This window comes from Balaenoptera borealis (assembly GCF_965194805.1).
Source record: "Balaenoptera borealis genome assembly, chromosome: 9".
In the NCBI taxonomy this organism is placed as follows: domain Eukaryota; kingdom Metazoa; phylum Chordata; class Mammalia; order Artiodactyla; family Balaenopteridae; genus Balaenoptera; species Balaenoptera borealis.
In genome coordinates this window covers 27,118,745-27,136,757 of record NC_138873.1, presented here as the reverse complement: position 1 = coordinate 27,136,757, position 18,013 = coordinate 27,118,745, and the positions used below count along the sequence as shown (strand labels likewise).

Here is an 18,013-nt window from a genome sequence, read left to right as displayed (position 1 = left end):
GCTTACTTTCTCTTCTTTTTCTGTCTTCCAAATAACTTCTGGCTCTCCACTCACTCTCAGGGCCTGGCTAATCGCTAATTCCTTTAGCCCCATTCTGTTTCCAAGTGTCCTTGGATAACCTTGCTCTTCCCAATCAAGCTTCTGAAAATCTCTCCCAGATAATAACGTTCATGTCTCTAACCTCTCTTGGTTTTGTAGTTTCAAGTGGATGGCTACTCTACCTCTGCTTATGAGAACATGTATGCATATAATTTAAAATAATGTAAATAAGACACTGTGTACTTTAAAACAAGGTTAATGAGATGCATATAGATAGTTATATTAGTCATTATCAATTTCGTCATGATGGCATGACTCCAAGTGGAGTAGAGACTGGAGGTTCCAAGGACCCCCTCCTTCAGTTCAATTAATTTACCAGAGCCTCTGTCCCCTCCCTGGAGGTCAGGGGTGTGGGGATGAAAGTTTCAATCCTCTAATCAACTGGTTGGTTCCCCTGGCAACCAGACCCCATCCTTAGGTGTTTTCCAAACATCACCTCATTAACATAACAAAAGACACCTCTGTGGCTCTCAGCACCCAGGAAATTCAAGGGTTTTAGGAACTCTGTGGCAGAAACAGGGACTAAGATCAAATATATATTTCTTACTATAAATTGCAATATCACAGTTCCCTAATATAACACGAACAACCTCCCAAATGATTGCTGCCATGTCATCTAAGGAGAAGAGCAGGGTTAAATTCTGGGCTTTCAATGTTAGGGTTTGCGTACTGCCGCCATTTTATTACTGTTGTTGTTACTGTTGTTAAAATACACTCAGCATTTATTATATGCCAGGCTCTGTGCAATATACTCTACCTACATTATTTTGATTAATTTTCACAACTTTTGAGGTGGATATTATTATTATTATTCCATTCCACAGAGGAGAACACCGCAGCTTGGAGATGCCATGTTGCCCAAGGGATTTGAGCCCAGGTCTGTTGACTCAAAAGACATTTCAAAAAACTGACATTGACATTTTAAGACTGCAACCCCATACCCTCAAATAGACTTCCTCATTCCCTTTTCTGCTTTATTTCCCGCTCTTCACCATTTAATATGCCTATATCTTTTATTTATTTGTTTATCTTCTGGCTCCCTGAGTAGAAGGTAAACTCTTGGGCAGGAATCTGGCCTATTTTGTATACACTGTTTCCCTCGTGCTTAACACAGAGCCTGGTAGTGCCTGTCACAGACTAAGTGCTCCATAAAGATTTGTTGAGTGCACGGATGATGTTTAAGGAAAATGACAAGGGTATTTTACAAAGTAATTACAAAAAAACTCACAAAACTACTTTGCCACAAAACTCCTCATTTCTGTGGTTTATCCTATGGACTGGAATCAGCTCTTGAAAAGTTTCTATTTTTTAAAAATAGTAGGATGATTTGTACATGCATTAAAACTGATGAAATATAGAAACGTAAGGATTATCCAAATGATGGTTATGAGTGGAAACGAGAGCATTTAAGATTCTTTTGAAAACCAGTGGCAGCGCAGCCCACCTCATGTTATACCCAGCGCATAAGTCAGTGGCTAACCTGAAATGTAGCAGCTACTCTTATAACCAACCGGCGAGATGCAATTATAAAACTCTAATCATACCAGTGTAAGACTAGAAATAGCGTTATTCTGACAGGCTTCCTAGAATTAAGATATGCATCTTTCAAATCATATATTTTAAGTATCAGGTCTTTGGCACATAATTTAATTTATAGCATGAATTTGCAAAACAGAAACAATCCCATTTTGGGTGCCCTTTGGAGGGCTATGCCATCTATAATAAAAATCCAAACAGTTGAATTATATTTTATTAAATGAGTGAAATCCATAACCAAAATTTAACAGTTTCTATATTACAGAATGTATTTATGCCAAGATAAATACACAGGAAGCTATTTCTTCTTAACTAATGCAGATGTTTGCTGGAATATATAAATGCCTGAAGGGTCTAAAGTCCTTTGCTACGAATGCTCTTGTCTTAATAATTGCACAATTTACCTTGTCATCAGGAAGTACGTGCCAGATAGATATTGTCTTTTCCTCCACTTCATTGTTGAGAGACAAATACGAAGGTTGATAGATTTTGGTTGGTTCTAATATTAATACCTTGAAAATATAAGGCTAATATTAGTGACTTAAGATTTAAGCCATTTAGAGCTGTTATAACAACACTGCACTGACACAGGAGATTAACGGATGAGGCTGAGTCCAACGCTGGAGTAAAACCATTTTAACTTCTGATTGTTGCTACCCCTATGAGTCCTTTGAGCATTTTATGGTATTAAACAATTATTATAAATTCCAATAATGCATCACCTTTCATTGCTAAAGAAATTAGAAATAAATTTTTGAAATCCACATGTTGGTTTGCTATCCCCAGGGAATCTACTAATGCTATATATATATATATATATATATATATATATATATATATATATATATATATATATATATATTCAAAAACTTTTGTTTTATCTTACAATCAATACAGAATCTTTTATTTTAGTTTTTAAAAATTTTTTATTTTTTAATAGTTGATTTACAATGTTTCAGGTGTACAGCAAAGTGATTCAGTTACACATAGATACATATCTATTCTTTTTCATATTCTTTTCCCATAATCTATTTCTATAAATATAAATGTGTCAAAGAAAGGCAGAAATGTGGTAAAACAAATAATTCTATGCACAGAAAAGATTCCATATATAGAGTGTCACATACTTATTTTTGATTTTCTGCGGCCACACCTTATCATAAAGATGTAGTAGTATGGTTTTCATACCCTTATAAACGGATTGAGAAATGATTTTGATTATTATTGAAAGAGTTTTATATATAAACCAAAGAAATGAACGTAGTTGTATGAAATAATAAAATGTTTCTGCACTGTCTTCAAGATAAGACCGGTATCTTTAATAATGATTTATTTAACTTTGTGAGAGAAAGAGAGAAATAAAACTTGCTCCTATTTTGGAGATATATGAGGGATATATGAAAAGTGAGATGAGAATCTCCATCAAAGGACTGGATGATGTATTATATTATTGCTAATATCTCATATTAGGAGCAAATAACATTAAAATGCCACACGTGCCCTGATTTCAAAGGTGCTACAGATATTACCTATTTGTACAGACACTTAAAGGCACCTATCTAGCTCAAAATTTCTGTGCAGTCTTAAGTAGAAATACTTGGAAAGAAAAGAAAATACTTAACACTCAGAGAAACTGGAATACTTCTTTAAGTTAAGGTACAGAGAACTAGAGAAAGGGTATTAGAAAGACAAAATTTTCTTTACTCGAGCATAAAAAGCTTTAAGGGCATAAAGAATTCTTGGTCAGGCTCTAGCTATGAAAATAAGATGGCATGTATCAAAATAAACACACAGTAAGAGCCCACTGGGGAACATAGTCTGATTCAGAAACATACTGTGTGAATCAAGGTCCAAATTCCCATCAACAGACAGCTAAGTGGCACCAATTAATAATAATGAAAATCATTAATATTCAATCTGAATTTGGCAGAAATGGTGCTCTCAAATCTGAGTATCCCAGTGTTTGTGAAATTAAAACGAATAATAGGGAATAAAAGGTGGGTTTCCCAAAATCGCACCCAAGTCACTCCACTGACAATGAGAACATACCTTGTTCCCTAATGACGTGGCCTGCTATCTAACATTAGAAAAGCACAGCACAGATTATCTCCTGTATTCTTAAACGATGGTGGTATTGTCTCAAATATTTCTAATAGATAAAATCTGAACTATGTGTTTCTTATCTTGAGATAAGGAATAAAAACTGGTTGCAATAATTATTCTCTAATGCTCGCTGAGCCCTTTGAACTGGCCTTGAAACGACAAAATGTGAAGAACTTGTAGCACGTATTGTGGATGTCACAGAAAGCCTGAGAAAAGACAAGAAAAAAGGAGGCAATTTGACAAAACCAGCAAGATACAACTTCCTAGAGAGTATACACATTCTTGCTTTTAGTTTCTAGTCTTTTATATTGGTTAACATTACAATTAACGGCTAACTTCTGAAGTGTGAAGGAAGACAGCAAGGCCTGTAAACTCTAAAGAGCAGATATTAAGTAGAGGTACATATCTAAGCTCCTATAGTGCCTGTGAAAGCACCACCTCCTCTTCTTCTTGCCTGACATTAAGTGATGGGTTGATGGTCTCCAATGTAGGAAGGAAAGAAAATATACACAGAAGAGAGGTCAGGAAAAAGAATAAATCAACCTGAACTCAAATAATAATAAACGATGGGACCTTTCATTTCCCAAAGAAACTTCTGTCTCTTTTCTTTTGCCCAGGGTCACACTTATTTCTTGGAAGCATGAGAATGGATATGGTAGTGAGATAAATGGAGACAATTAAATTAAATATTTTCTTTTTTTTTTTGTATTTTATTTTTATACAGCAGGTTCTTATCCTTTTTATACATATTAGTGTATACATGTCAATCCCAATCTCCCAATCCATCACACCACCACCGCCGCCTCCCCCACCCTGCTTTCCCCCCTTGGTGTCCATACATTTGTTCTCTACATCTGTGTCTCTATTTCTGCCCTGCAAACCGGGTCATCTGTACCATTTTTCTAGCTTCCACATATATGCGATAATATACAATATTTGTTTTTCTCTTTCTGACTTCACTCCGTATGACAGTCTCTAGATTTATTCACGTCTCCACAAATGACCCAATTTCGTTCCTTTTTATGGCTGAGTAATATTCCATTCTATATAGGTACAACATCTTCTTTATCCATTCGTCTGTCGATGGGCATTTAGGTTGCTTCCATGACCTGGCTATTGTAAATAGTGCTGCAATGAACACTGAGGTGCATGTGTCTTTTTGAATTATGGTTTTCTCTGGGTATATGCCCAGTAGTGGGATTGCTGGGTCATATGGTAATTCAATTTATAGTTTTTTAAGGAACCTCCATACTGTTTTCCATGGTGGCTGTATCAATTCACATTCTCACCAACAGTGCAAGAGGGTTCCCTTTTTTCCACACCCTCTCCAGCATTTGTTGCTTGTAGATTTTCTGATGATGCACAATCTAACTGGTGTGAGGTGATAACTCATTGTAGTTTTGATTTGCATTTCTCTAATAATTAGTGATGTTGAGCAGCTTTTCATGTGCATCTTGGCCATCTGTATGTCTTCTTTGGAGAGATGTCTATTTAGGTCTTCTGCCCATTTTTTAATTGGGTTATTTGTTTTTTAATATTGAGCTGCATGAGCTGTTTATATATTTTGGAGATTAATCCTTTGTCCATTGATTCATTTGCAAATATTTCTCCCATTCAGAGGGTTGCCTTTTCATCTTGTTTATAGTATCCTTTGCTGTGCAAAAGCTTTTAAGTTTCATTAGGTCCCATTTGTTTATTTTTGTTTTTATTTTCATTTCTCTAGGAGGTGGGTCAAAAAAGATCTTGCTGTGATTTATGTCAAAGAGTGTACTTCCTATGTTTTCCTCTAAGAGTTTTATAGTGTCCGGTCTTACATTTAGGTCTTTAATCCATTTTGAGTTTATTTTTGTGTATGGTGTTAGGGAGTGTTCTAATTTCATTCTTTTACATGTAGCTGTCCAGTTTTCCCAGCACCACTTATTGAAGACACTCTGTTTTCTCCATTGTATATCCTTGTCTCCTTTGTCATAGATTAGTTGACCATAGGTGAATGGGTTTATCTCTGGGCTTTCTATCCTGTTCCATTGATTTATATTTGTTTTTGTGCCAGTACCATACTGTCTTGATTACTGTAGCTTTGTAGTATAGTCTGAAGTCAGGGAGTCTGATTCCTCTGGCTCCGTTTTTTTCCCTCAAGACTGCTTTGGCTATTCGGGGTCTTTTGTGTCTCCATACAAATTTTAAGATTTTTTGTTCTAGTTCTGTAAAAAATGCCATTGGTAATTTGATAGAGATTGCATTGAATCTGTAGATTGCTTTGGGTAGTATAGTCATTTTCACAATATTGATTCTTCCAGTCCAAGAACATGGTATATGTCTCCATCTGTTTGTGTCATCTTTGATTTCTTTCATCAGTGTCTTATAGTTTTCTGAGTACAGGTCTTTTGTCTCCCTAGGTAGGTTTCTTCCTAGGTATTTTATCTTTTTTGTTGCAATGGTACAAGGGAGTGTTTATTTAATTTCTCTTTCAAATTTTTCATCATCAGTGTATAGGAATGCAAGAGATTTCTGTGCATTAATTTTGTATCCTGCAACGTTACCAAATTCATTGATTAGCTCTAGTAGTTTTCTGGTGGCATCTTTAGGATTCTCTATGTATACTATCATGTCATCTGCAAAGAGTGATAGTTTTACTTTTTCTTCTCCAATCTGTATTCCTTTTATTTCTTTTTCTTCTCTGATTGCTGTGGCTAGGACTTCCAAAACTATGTTGAATAATAGTGGTGAGAGTGGACATCCTTGCCTTGTTCCTGATCTTAGAAGAAATGCTTTCAGTTTTTCACCATTGAGAATGATGTTTGCTGTGGATTTCTCATATATGGCTTTTACTATGTTGAGGTAGGTTCCCTCTATGCCCACTTTCTGGATAGTTTTTATCAAAAATGGGTGTTCGGGGCTTCCCTGGTGGCGCAGTGGTTGAGAATCTGCCTGCCAATGCAGGGGACATGGGTTCGAGCCCTGGTCTGGGAGGATCCCACATGCCGCGGAGCAACTAGGCCCGTGAGCCACAACTACTGAGCCTGCGCGTCTGGAGCCTGTGCTCCGCAACAAGAGAGGCCACGACGGTGAGAGGCCCGCGCACCGTGATGAAGAGTGGCCCCCGCTCGCCGCAACTGGAGAAAGCCCTCGCACAGAAACGAAGACCCAACACAGCCATAAATAAATAAATAAATAAATAAAAAAAAAAAAAAAAAAAAAAAAAATGGGTGTTCGGACTTCCTTGGTGGCGCAGTGGTTAAGAATCTGCCTGCCAATGCAGGGGGACACAGGTTCGAGCCCTGGTCTGGGAAGATCCCACATGCCATGGAGCAACTAAGCCTGTGCGCCATAACTACTGAGCCTGCGCTCTAGAGCCTGTGAGCCACAACTACTGAAGCCCGCGCGCCTAGAGCATGTGCTCCGCAACAAGAGAAGCCACTGCAATGAGAAGCTTGAGCACCGCAATGAAGAGTAGCCCCTGCTCGCTGCAACTAGAGAAAGCCCACGCACAGCAGCGAAGATCCAACGCAGCCATAAATAAATAAATAAATAAATTTATTTTTTAAAAAAATGGGTGTTGAATTTTGTCAAAAACTTTTTCTGCATCTATTGAGATGATCATATGGTTTTTATTCTTCAGTTTGTTAATATGCTGTATCACATTGATTGATTTGCATATATTGAAGAATTCTTGCATCCCTGGGTTAAATCCCACTTGATCATGGTACATGATACTTTTAATGTGTTGTTAGATTCTGTTTGCTAGTATTTTGTTGAGGATTTTTGCATCTATATTACTCAGCAATATCGGTCTGTAATCTTCTTTTCTTGTAGCATCCTTGTCTGGTTTTGGTATCAGGATGATGGTGGCCTCGTAGAATGAGTTTGGGAGTCTTCCTTCCTCTGCAATTTTTTGGAAGAGTTTGAGAAGGATGGGTGTTAATTCTTCTCTAAATGTTTGATACAATTCACCTGTGAAGCCATCTGGTTCTGGACTTTTGTTTGTTGGAAGATTTTTGATCACAGTTTCAATTTCAATACTTGTCATTGGTCTGTTCATATTTTCTATTTCTTCCTGGTTCAGTCTTGGAAGGTTATACCTTTCTAAGAATTTGTCCATTTCTTCCAGGTTGTCCATTTTACTGGAATAGAATTGCTTGTAGTAGTCTCTTAGGATGCTTTGTATTTCTGTGGTGTCTGTTGTAACTTCTCCTTTTTCATTTCTAGTTTTATTGATTTGAGTCCTCTCCCTCTTTTTCTTGATGAGTCTGGCTAAAGGTTTATCAATTTTGCTTCTCAGTGCTTTTTTGTTTCTATTTCATTTATTTCTGCTCTGATCTTTATGATTTCTTTCCATCTACTAACTTTGGGTTTTGTTTGTTCTTCTTTCTCTAGTTCCTTTAGGTGTAAGGTTAGATTGTTTATTTGAGATTTTTCTTGTTTCTTGATGTAGGCTTGTATAGCTATAAACTTTCCTCTTAGAACTGCTTTTGCTGCATCTCATAGGTTTTGGATCGTCGTGTTTTCATTGTCATTTGTCTCTAGGTATTTTTTGATTTCCTCCTTGATTTTTTCAGTGATCTCTTGGTTGTTTAGTAACGTATTGTTTAGCCTCCACGTGTTTGTGTTTTTTATGTTTTTTTCCCTGTTATTCATTTCTAATCTCATAGCGTTTTGGTCGGGAAAGATGCTTGATATGATTTCCATTTTCTTAAATTTACCAAGGCTTGATTTGTGACCCAAGGTGTGATCTATCCTGGAGAATGTTCCCTGTACACTTGAGAAGAAAGTGTAATCTGCTATTTTCGGATGGAATGTCCCATAAATATCAATTAAACCTATTTGGTCTATTGTGTCATTTTAAGCTTGTGTTTCCTTATTAACTTTCTGTCTGGATGATCTGTCCATTGGTGTAAGTGAGGTGTTAAAGTCCCCCACTACCACTGTGTTACTGTCAATTTCCTCTTTTATAGGTGTTAGCATTTGCCTTATGTATTGAAGTGCTCCTATGTTGGGTGCATATATATTTATAATTGTTGTATCTTCTTCTTGGATTGATCCCTTGATCATTATGTAGTGTCCTTCCTTGTCTCTTGCAACATTGTCTATTTTAAAGTCTATTTTATCTGATATGAGTATTGCTACTCCAGCTTTCTTTTGATTTCCATTTCCATGGAATATCTTTTTCCATCCCCTCACTTTCAGTCTGAATGTGTCCCTAGGTCTGAAGTGGGTCTCTTGTAGACAGCATATATATGGGTCTTGTTTTTGCATCCATTCAGCAAGGCTGTGTCTTTTGGTTGGAGCACTTAATCCGTTCACATTTAAGGTAATTATCCATATGTATGTTGCTGTTACCATTTTCTTAATTGTTTTGGGTTTGTTTTTGTAGGTCCTTTTCTTCTCTTGTGTTTCCCACTTAGAGAAGTTTCTTTAGCATTTGTTGTAGAGCTGGTTTGGTGGTGCTGAATTCTCTTAGCTTTTGCTTGTCTGTAAAGCTTTGGATTTCTCCATCGAATCTGAATGACAGCCTTGCCAGGTAGAGTAATTTTGGTTGTAGGTTCTTCCCTTTCATCACTTTAAATATATTGTGCCGCTCCCTTCTGGCTTGTAGAGTTTCTGCTGAGAAATAAGCTATTAACCTTATGGGAGTTCCCTTGTATATTATTTGTCATTTTTCCCTTGTTGCTTTTAATAATTTTTCTTTATCTTTAATTTTTGTCAGTTTGATTACTATGTGTCTTGGCGTGTTTCTCCTTGGGTTTATCCTGCCTGGGACTCTCTGCACTTCCTGGACTTGGGTGGCTATTTCCTTTCCCATGTTAGGGAAGTTTTCGACTATAAGCTCTTCAAATATTATCTCGTGTCCTTTCTCTCTCTCTTCTCCTTCTGGGACCCCTATAACGTGAATGTTGGTGTGTTTAATGTTGTCCCAGAGGTCTCAGGCTGTCTTCATTTCTTTTCATTCTTTTTTCTTTATTCTGTTCTGCAGCTGTGAATTCTACCATTCTGTCTTCCAGGTCACTTATCCGTTCTTCTGCCTCAGTTACTTATCCGTTCTTCTGCCTCAGGTCACTTATCCGTTCTTCTGTCTCTGCTACTGATTCCTTCTAGTGTCTTTTTCATGTCAGTTATTGTACTCTTCATCTCTGTTTGCTCTTTAATTCTTCTAGGTGTTTGTTCTTTAATTCTTCTAGGTCTTTGTTAAACATTTCTTACATCTGCTTGACCTTTGCCTACATTCTTTTTCCAAGGTCCTGGATCATCTTCACTATCATTATTCTGAATTCTTTTTCTGGAAGGTTGCCTATCTCCACTTCATTTAATTGTTTTCCTGGGGTTTTATCTTGTTCCTTCCTCTGGTACATAGTCTTCTGCCTTTTCATTGGCTATCTTTCTGTGAATGTGATTTTCTTTCAACAGGCTGCAGGACTCTAGTTCTTCTTGCTTCTGCTGTGCCCTCTGGTGGATGAGGCTATCTAAGGGGCTTGTGCAAGCTTCCTGATGGGAGGGACTGGTGGTGGGTAGAGCTGGGTGTTGCTCTGGTGGGCAAAGCTCTGTAAACCTTTAATCTGCTTGTCTGCTAATGGGTGGGGCTGAGTTCCCTCCCTGCTGATTGTTTGGCCTGAGGAACCCAGCACTGGAGGCTACAGGCTCTTTGGTGGGGCTAATGGCAGCCTTGAGGAGGGCTCCTGCCAAGGAGTACTTCCCAGAACTTCTGCTGCCAGTGTCCTTGTCCTCATGGTGAGACAGAGCCACCCCCTGCCTCTGCAGGAGACCCTCCAACACTAGCAGGTAGGTCTGGTTCAGTCTCCTATGGGGTCACTGCTCCTTCCCCCTGGGTCCTGATGCGCACACTACTTTGTGTGCCCTCCAAGAGTGGAGTCTCTGTTTTCCCCAGTCCTGTCGAAGTCCTGCAATCAAATCCCGCTAGCCTTCAAAGTCTGAAGTCTGTCTCATATGCTTTCATTACCAGACTAGTTCCAACAATAATATTTGTCCATATATGTCAAGAAATAGTTATTTCAAACTGACATTGGATCACCCTTTAAACCCTTAAATTAACACTTAGCTTCAAAGTAGATTACTTCTCAATAATATTCACACCAGTATCATTATTTGTTACGTGGTCCATTATAGAGTTCTCAATATGATACATACACTCAGATCCCTACATTAACTGGTTCTTCAAAGGAATCTGGGAACTCCTCCTCCTGTTGCTGGACCCCCAGGTTGGGAAGCCTGACATGGGGCTCAGAATCTTCACTCCAGTGGGTGGGCTTCTGTGGTATAATTGTTCTCCATTTTTGAGTCACCTACCCAGGAGTTATGGGATTTGATTTTATTGTGATTGCGCCACTCCTACCATCTCATTGTGGCTTCTCCTTTGTCTTTGGATGTGGGGTATCTTTTTTGGTGAGTTCCAGTGTCTTCCTGTTGATGATTGTTCAGCAGTTTATTGTGATTCTTGTGCTTTGGCAAGAGGGAGTGCTCGCACGTCCTTCAACTCTGCCATCTTGACCCAATCTCCCCTAAATATTTTCTAATATAAGTAATCTGGTCAAACCCACTTCCAAAGAAGGATAAGGTAATCATCCCAATCAAGACCTATTGCAGCCTTCACAAGTGTGAGCTACAGAAGCTGCTACTCTAAGGACACAAAGAGTTATAGTGACTGACGCAGAACCACAGGCACTAGAAGCTTGCCTTTCTCTATGCAGTAGAGCATGGGCAGCAAATTCCAGTGATTTCAGGGAGTTAGTGGAAAAGGTGAGTGAGTGAAGCAGGATGAATGGGACTGTAATTGACCTCTTAAATGGTAGCATCCAGTTGGCTCAGGAGATTGCTGCTTTTGGAGAATGCAGTTACGAATTCCCCATCCCTTTAATTTTTCAAGAGTAGTTAAAGATCTGGATTTTTATGTGAATTCTCCTTATTTTTCATTTGATGTTTTATAAACTTTATTTTTCAGCTGAAATACTCCACCTTTCCATCCATTTTGTCCATCTTTTCCTTTATTTTCCTTAAAATCGTATTATACTTATATGACGTCCTTACCTGGGAACTACAACATGAGAATCACCTTGGGGAATACCTCTATTGGCTGGTTTTAGCTCTTATTATGTCACTTTTTTCTGCCCCTTAGAATGTCTAGTAATCTTTAATACATCTGAATGACACTTTGCAGAGGCTCAGGATAATATCTTTCCAAAGTTTTTTTGTTTTTGGTTTTTTTTTCATCTACATAACAGTTAAATTATCAGTGTATGATCTTGATCCTATCAAGGCATACTTTTATTCCAGCTTTGTTTTAGTTTTGCCTTTACTTGTAAAGCATGGGCTCTATACTCTCAACTAGATGCTTTGTGGACCACAGTCTGGGCTCAAAGTCTAACATCTTATCCCTGCATTATTTATGCTCTGGAATCTCTGCAGACTTGTCAGCCTTCCAAAAGATGCTCTCTGCCACTTCTGGTCCTGATCTCCTAATCAGCAAGGGAACTTACCTTGATAAAGTTTATTTAAGCCATGTAGGTTTCATCCAAAACCCAATTTTAATCAAATATTGGGACTGGAATTTGTGTTTATTCAGGACGTGCTTACTCCTCGTTCACACCATCGAGGAGGTGCCCTAGGGCTCAAGGGAAATACACAGGCAGAATCCTGGGGCTCACTCTTCAAGGCTCCCCCTTCTCCAACACCCTGTCCCTCATATTCCAGCTGTCTTAGGATCCTGAACACTGATCCCTGCCGGTGCTGCCTAGGGAGAAGCCACTTCCTTGGGCTGCAGCCAGAAAAATGATCTTAGTGAAAAAAGAGCAGGTGAAGGTGGGACTCAGCTCTAGTACCTCCCCTCTCAAGGATGGCAGCCCTCACATGATTGCTGTTTAATGCCTGCAAACAGTTGTTTTATATATTTTGGTGGTTTCCTTTGATAAGTTGTAAAATGTGCTTTCCCAAGAAGAGATTATCTCAGATTTTACAGCAATTTATAGCAGTATCAAGACCAATTACTCCCTCACAGCCAGCACAGAAGGTTCAACTCTCTTCATTTTTAAATGTTGGCAACAAATTCTTCTCTTTTTCTTAAATCACTGAGTGGTCTTTTAAACATATGAACTTAATCATGTGCATAAACTCACGTATAATAAGAGAAATACTAACTCAAACGATCCCAATATGCCATTTTTCATCTATACATTTAGCAAAAGTACAAATCTGATAAATACACTTGTTTGGAGAGACTTTGTGAAAGCAGGTAGTTTCATATATTGCCAGTGGGAATGTCAATTGATATCATCCCTACAGAAGGCAACATGTAATATGAATCTATTCCACTTCTGGGAATTTATCCTACACATATATTTGCACACATGCAAAATGGCAGAGGTACAATGGTGTCTTGTGTTAATTTGCATTTTTTGGCTACCTAGTGAGGTTACTTACCTTTTCATAGGATTTGACCATTTTTCTGTTTCTCTTGCTTATCAGTCTGTAGGAGTTGTTTTTGTTTGTTTGTGTTTGTTTTGTTTTTTTGCATATTCAACAAATTGATCCTTTTGCAGCACTAGTATTAAATATTCTCTCCCTATCTAGCATTTGCCATGTTTATGGTGGGTTTTTTTTTAAGGTGAACAAAAACTTGAATTTTTAATGAAACCAAATTGGTCAATGTTTGCCTTTGGGGCTTATAGGTCCCTTTCTTGCTTAAGAAAGCCTCTCTTTCCTGGAGTATATACCTATATTCTCCTAGCTTCTCTCTTATTATTTTCTGGTTTTATTTTTTTTACATTCACCTTGTGACAGTAAAGTAATTTAAATTAGCTCAGTGGTTGCCTCTCATATGAGTGGTTTCCTCTCATAGCCAACTTTCTTAGTCCATCAACAGTTGATTAAATACTTCAGTTCTGTGCTGTCTTCTTTCACTACCACGTTTACTACCATCAGAGCACCAGCTAAAGGCAAGCTGCCAGCTCACTCTGAGATAAGTATTTTACTAGACTACACATTATCTAGGCTAGAAAATAGAGTGAAGTGTTTTAGTTTGAAAGGCTTTTCAACTAAAGATCCTGCTGAGCTTATGGCTTCATCTGGAAGCAAGAGTAAAGGAAGAGAGTTAATGCCAGTGATGGATTTAATTAAATGAAACATTTGATCCTACCAACAAGAACTAGAAAACAAGATTTTATAAAAAGAATTGAAAAAAAAAAATTGAGAGTTGTCACCACCTCTGAGTATGAAAGACTGAGACAAAGAGAGCTCAAAACAGAGAGATTTATGGCATCACTTTGACATGGGAAGAGATCTGTGTACACAGTCAGTTGCCAGTAATTCTTGAATTGGATACTAAAGCTATATTGCTTTGCATGGTATTCCAAGAACTATCAGTATGGGGATGGCACCAGCTGAGATGGACAATATATTTTTAAAGTGTATGTGTATGTGTGTGTGTGTGTGTGATATATTTAAATGTGTAAATTTGATAGAGACTAGCCAAAATGAGTTGCAGACCAGAACCTATAAGGCATCATTTCCCATCCTCTAAAGCACTGTAAAAAGTGACTGGGGACACCACATCTAACTCTGACCCACATGGGTAGTAAGTGGTAGTGATGGAGTAACAATACAGGTGAGCCTGACACTTTTCACCACAATAATGTTGATGATATTGATGTTGACAATGTCAACAAAACTGTAGTATGAATGAAAAACAACCATTCATCTGGTCTGAAGAGATATTCTGACTTCCTGAGCTAAGAGATAATCTTTTCTTGGGAAAGCACATGTTACAACTTATCAAAGGAAACCAACAAGTTTCATGGCAAAAACATGAAAATGTATCTTATTTCTCTGATTGTGAGAAGTTATTTTTAAAAATAAGCTAAAGCAAACCAATTTGTAGAAAATAAATATATTAACCAGATGACCATCTTCATTTTAGGGCATGAAAACCAGCACATTAATACAGTCACAATCACAAGTGCAAGATGTTCTTTAAATAAAGGAAACAAAACATAAATGTCCTTAGAGTTACGTGAAGAGTACTTACTGGAAACCTAACTACAGTGACATCTGTCTTTGTGGACTCAACCAGGAAGTCCATCCAGAAGTCCACAAGTTCCTGCTTGGCCACGGGCTGTTCTGAAGTCGGTTTCACAAAATGCTTATATATCAAAATTGTCTCTACAATAGACTTGAGGTACCTAAAAAAATCAAAAGATATAAGACACATAATAGACAAATTTAGAACCACCTGTTCCATCTATCCCAGTCTTACTCTGTAAATGTAATTTAAATATGGCATTGATAATTATGCATGCCAAGACACTAAACTTTATTATTTGTTATATGTCATGTAATATCACATGTTATCTCACTTAAATCTCATAAAAATTCAGTAAAGTAGGCCATTTTACCTCCACTGTAAAGATGAGGAAACTGAGGCTTAGACAGCTTAAGTAACTTGGACTGAACAATACATCTACTTAAAACATGACTTTTAAAGTAATGTCTATTCTATTCAAGAAAGTGGTTAATGCATTTGTTTTAAAATATGCTCCCTTGAGAAAGCTTTTCTAAGTAGACCGATCATAAGGGATGTTATTTTGCTCTAAAGTAACTCAGCTCATATATATTATACAAATATTCTCAAACCTTAAGACAGATAGTGCCTCAAAGGAAGAAGTCAGGAAAAAATGAGGAGCAAGATAATTATATGAGATAATGGGTAAGCAAGCACTTTGTAAACTAAAAACATGGAAGTTAACATTAAGTTAATGGAAACAAAGCATTGTTTTGTGGTTGTTATTACTATTGCATAAAATAACGTCTGTTTTCTTGTCAACAGAGGCCAAGACACCTCAGACCAAAGCTCTTTATACCCATGCTTCAGTCTCCTCTTCAGCCATCATCGGAATGGTCGTCATAAAGAAATAACCAACTTGGCTGCATGTAACGTGTGCATTTATTGGTTCAGTTATTTTCATGCCATTTGCTGAACGCCTGCCGTCGACATGCTACTGACAGTACAGCCCTGTCCTCAAGCTGCACACGGTGTTGAGGAGACAGAAATGTAACAGGTATTATAGCACCATGAAATAAATGCCCACGGAGTTGTAACTCACAGAGATACGACTAACAAAAGTCATACAGTCAGTATCAATAGAGATATGACTAAAGAACGACGGAAACACGAAAGAAGAAACTTTCCGGAGATGAAAGAATCACAGTGTATGTAACAACATCCACCATCGTCTCTCTGGGTGTGGGGAAGGGGTTTAGGCCAGCATGTGATTTATGAGCTGATGTGATTTGCGAGTGTTCCCCAGGTGGAGAAGAGGGCTGGAAGACGACGCTCAGTGTGTGCTGAGACACAACGGCATGACGTCAGAAACTGGCGTATTCAGAGTAAATAGAGAGCAGTGTAAACCTAGGGGTGTGACAAGGGCTGAGGTTTAATGACTAAGGGCAAACCTTGTTTGCCACGCCAAGGAGGTGGACTTTATCCCTTAGGCTGTGAGGAGCCATTAAACTACTCTGATTTAAAGATTTCAGTGGAGGGGAAGGGTCAAACATGCACTTTAGAAAGATCACTATGGGAGCAATGCTGGGGAGGATTTGCTAATAAAGGAGATCTGAATGTGAGGAAATGCTTTAAGAAGCCATGAAGGTCTACCATGGTGGGAATTTCCTCAAATGGTCCCTCTGATGAAAAGAAGTCAGTGGCCTGAGCTCTGAGCACTCTGAGCCTTTCTTGATATCACAGTTAACCTTTAAAAGTCTTTTCAGCTAATGGTCAATCATTACATGTGATGCACGATAAAATTAGCATTTAAAACAACAGTTCTAAATGCAGATGGAATTTTGTTTTCATCTCTCCAATTACCACATCCATAGTGATGAGACTTGGGTACATCCCAAGAAAAATTTGAAATTAGAAAAACACACATAATACAGGAAACATCTAAATGTGTCAGTAAACCCTGAGTAACAAGAAGTGAAAATCAAGAATGAGAATTCCAAAAGTGAGATTAGATCATGAAGGAAACAAAGGGCACATGTTTGGAGCAGAGGCTGGGAAGGCTGAGATGGAAGCTTGTGAATCTGCTGATTAGAGTTGCAGGTGTAAAATTCGAGGCTTTTGCATGATTCAAGTGTGTGACACTGGCCAACCTAGGCTAGCAGGTTGGTCAGTGTGATGGAAAGGCTAAGCTTGGTGGCCAGTGGACACACCTGTGTCCAAAGTCATCAGAACCTACATATATCACATTTTATTTACGAGCATCAATCACTTTTTCCTCTAGATTCTGCATTTTATTCTCTAAGCAAATAAAATCCCCTAATTGTCAGTTCAACAGATTTAACAATTTAGAAACAAGTGATAGGAGCTTTTATCAAAAATAACTGTACAAACACCTAACAATTTACTATTACCATGCAGGTGTCTTCAGTTTAAAAAGCTTTTCAGATGCTTGAATGACTCTCAAGTGGTCATTGGCCAGGACACTTGCTCCCAGGAAAAATCCAACTTCCCAGTAGCTCTGGAGCTTTTCCAAGTTTCCCTTTTTACCAAGAAGGCTACTGAGCTTCACCCCTAGAAGATGAATAGGAAGAATAACTTTACAACACATGGCAGGCAGGCAGAGCTGACGCTTTATTAAAAAGCAAAACTAAGCTTTCATTCCTCCTTTCAGATTAAAATAGTTTTGTTAAGTTTCTGATTCTAAAAAGGGCTTAAGTTCACTGTAAAAAAAAAAAAAAAAAAAAAAGTGGACAAATCAGAAAGGTACACAGAAGCAAGTGAAAATTTCCCTCAATTTGAAAACCACAAAATAACTGCCAGTGTCACACTGATGTACATCATTCTAGAATTTTTATATATGCATATATGCATAAATTAAAAGGTGATAACACTCAATCTCTTGCTGTGTAACCTCCTTCTTTCCCTTACTACATCATGGATTCTTTAGTTACTTTAAAGGGAAATGTGCTGAAATTCTATCCATCAGTTGAAGTATAAATGTATACAGTATATATAGTTTGCAAGAGTAAACTGCTATAATAATTAATAATTTTATATGCAAAAACAGTTATTATACACTTAGAAAGTTAAAGAAATAAGGAAACTGACAAATAACACTGTCTTGAATACTATGGCTTTGTAACAAGACTTGAAATCAGGTCATGTAAATCCTCCAACTTTGTTCATTTTTAACATTGTTTTGTTACTTCTGGGTTCTTTGCATTTCATTCTAACTTTTTATCTCTACTCTGCCTTGTATTATTTTTGCATTTG

At 37.8% G+C, this 18,013-nt stretch overlaps 1 protein-coding gene and 1 long non-coding RNA gene across 10 annotated transcripts in view; one reads left to right on the top strand and one right to left on the bottom strand.

The window, feature by feature from the left end:
* Positions 1 to 18,013, top strand: part of LOC309635021 — a 517,380-nt gene that overhangs the window by 242,927 nt on the left and 256,440 nt on the right. The window lies entirely within an intron of this gene.
* MAP3K5 (mitogen-activated protein kinase kinase kinase 5) overlaps positions 1 to 18,013 on the bottom strand; it is a 223,648-nt gene that overhangs the window by 75,132 nt on the left and 130,503 nt on the right. For all 9 annotated transcript variants that reach the window (XR_014248547.1, XR_014248548.1, XR_014248549.1 and 6 more), the window contains 3 exons: positions 17,152 to 17,311; positions 14,768 to 14,921; positions 2,040 to 2,147 (listed from right to left, as the gene is read on the bottom strand). Coding sequence is in view for 5 of the 9 variants with exons in the window: in XM_082405615.1 (XP_082261741.1) it covers positions 2,040 to 2,147; positions 14,768 to 14,921; positions 17,152 to 17,311 (422 nt within the window). In the remaining 4 variants the exon portion in view is untranslated. The remainder of the gene's footprint in view (positions 1 to 2,039; positions 2,148 to 14,767; positions 14,922 to 17,151; positions 17,312 to 18,013) is intronic.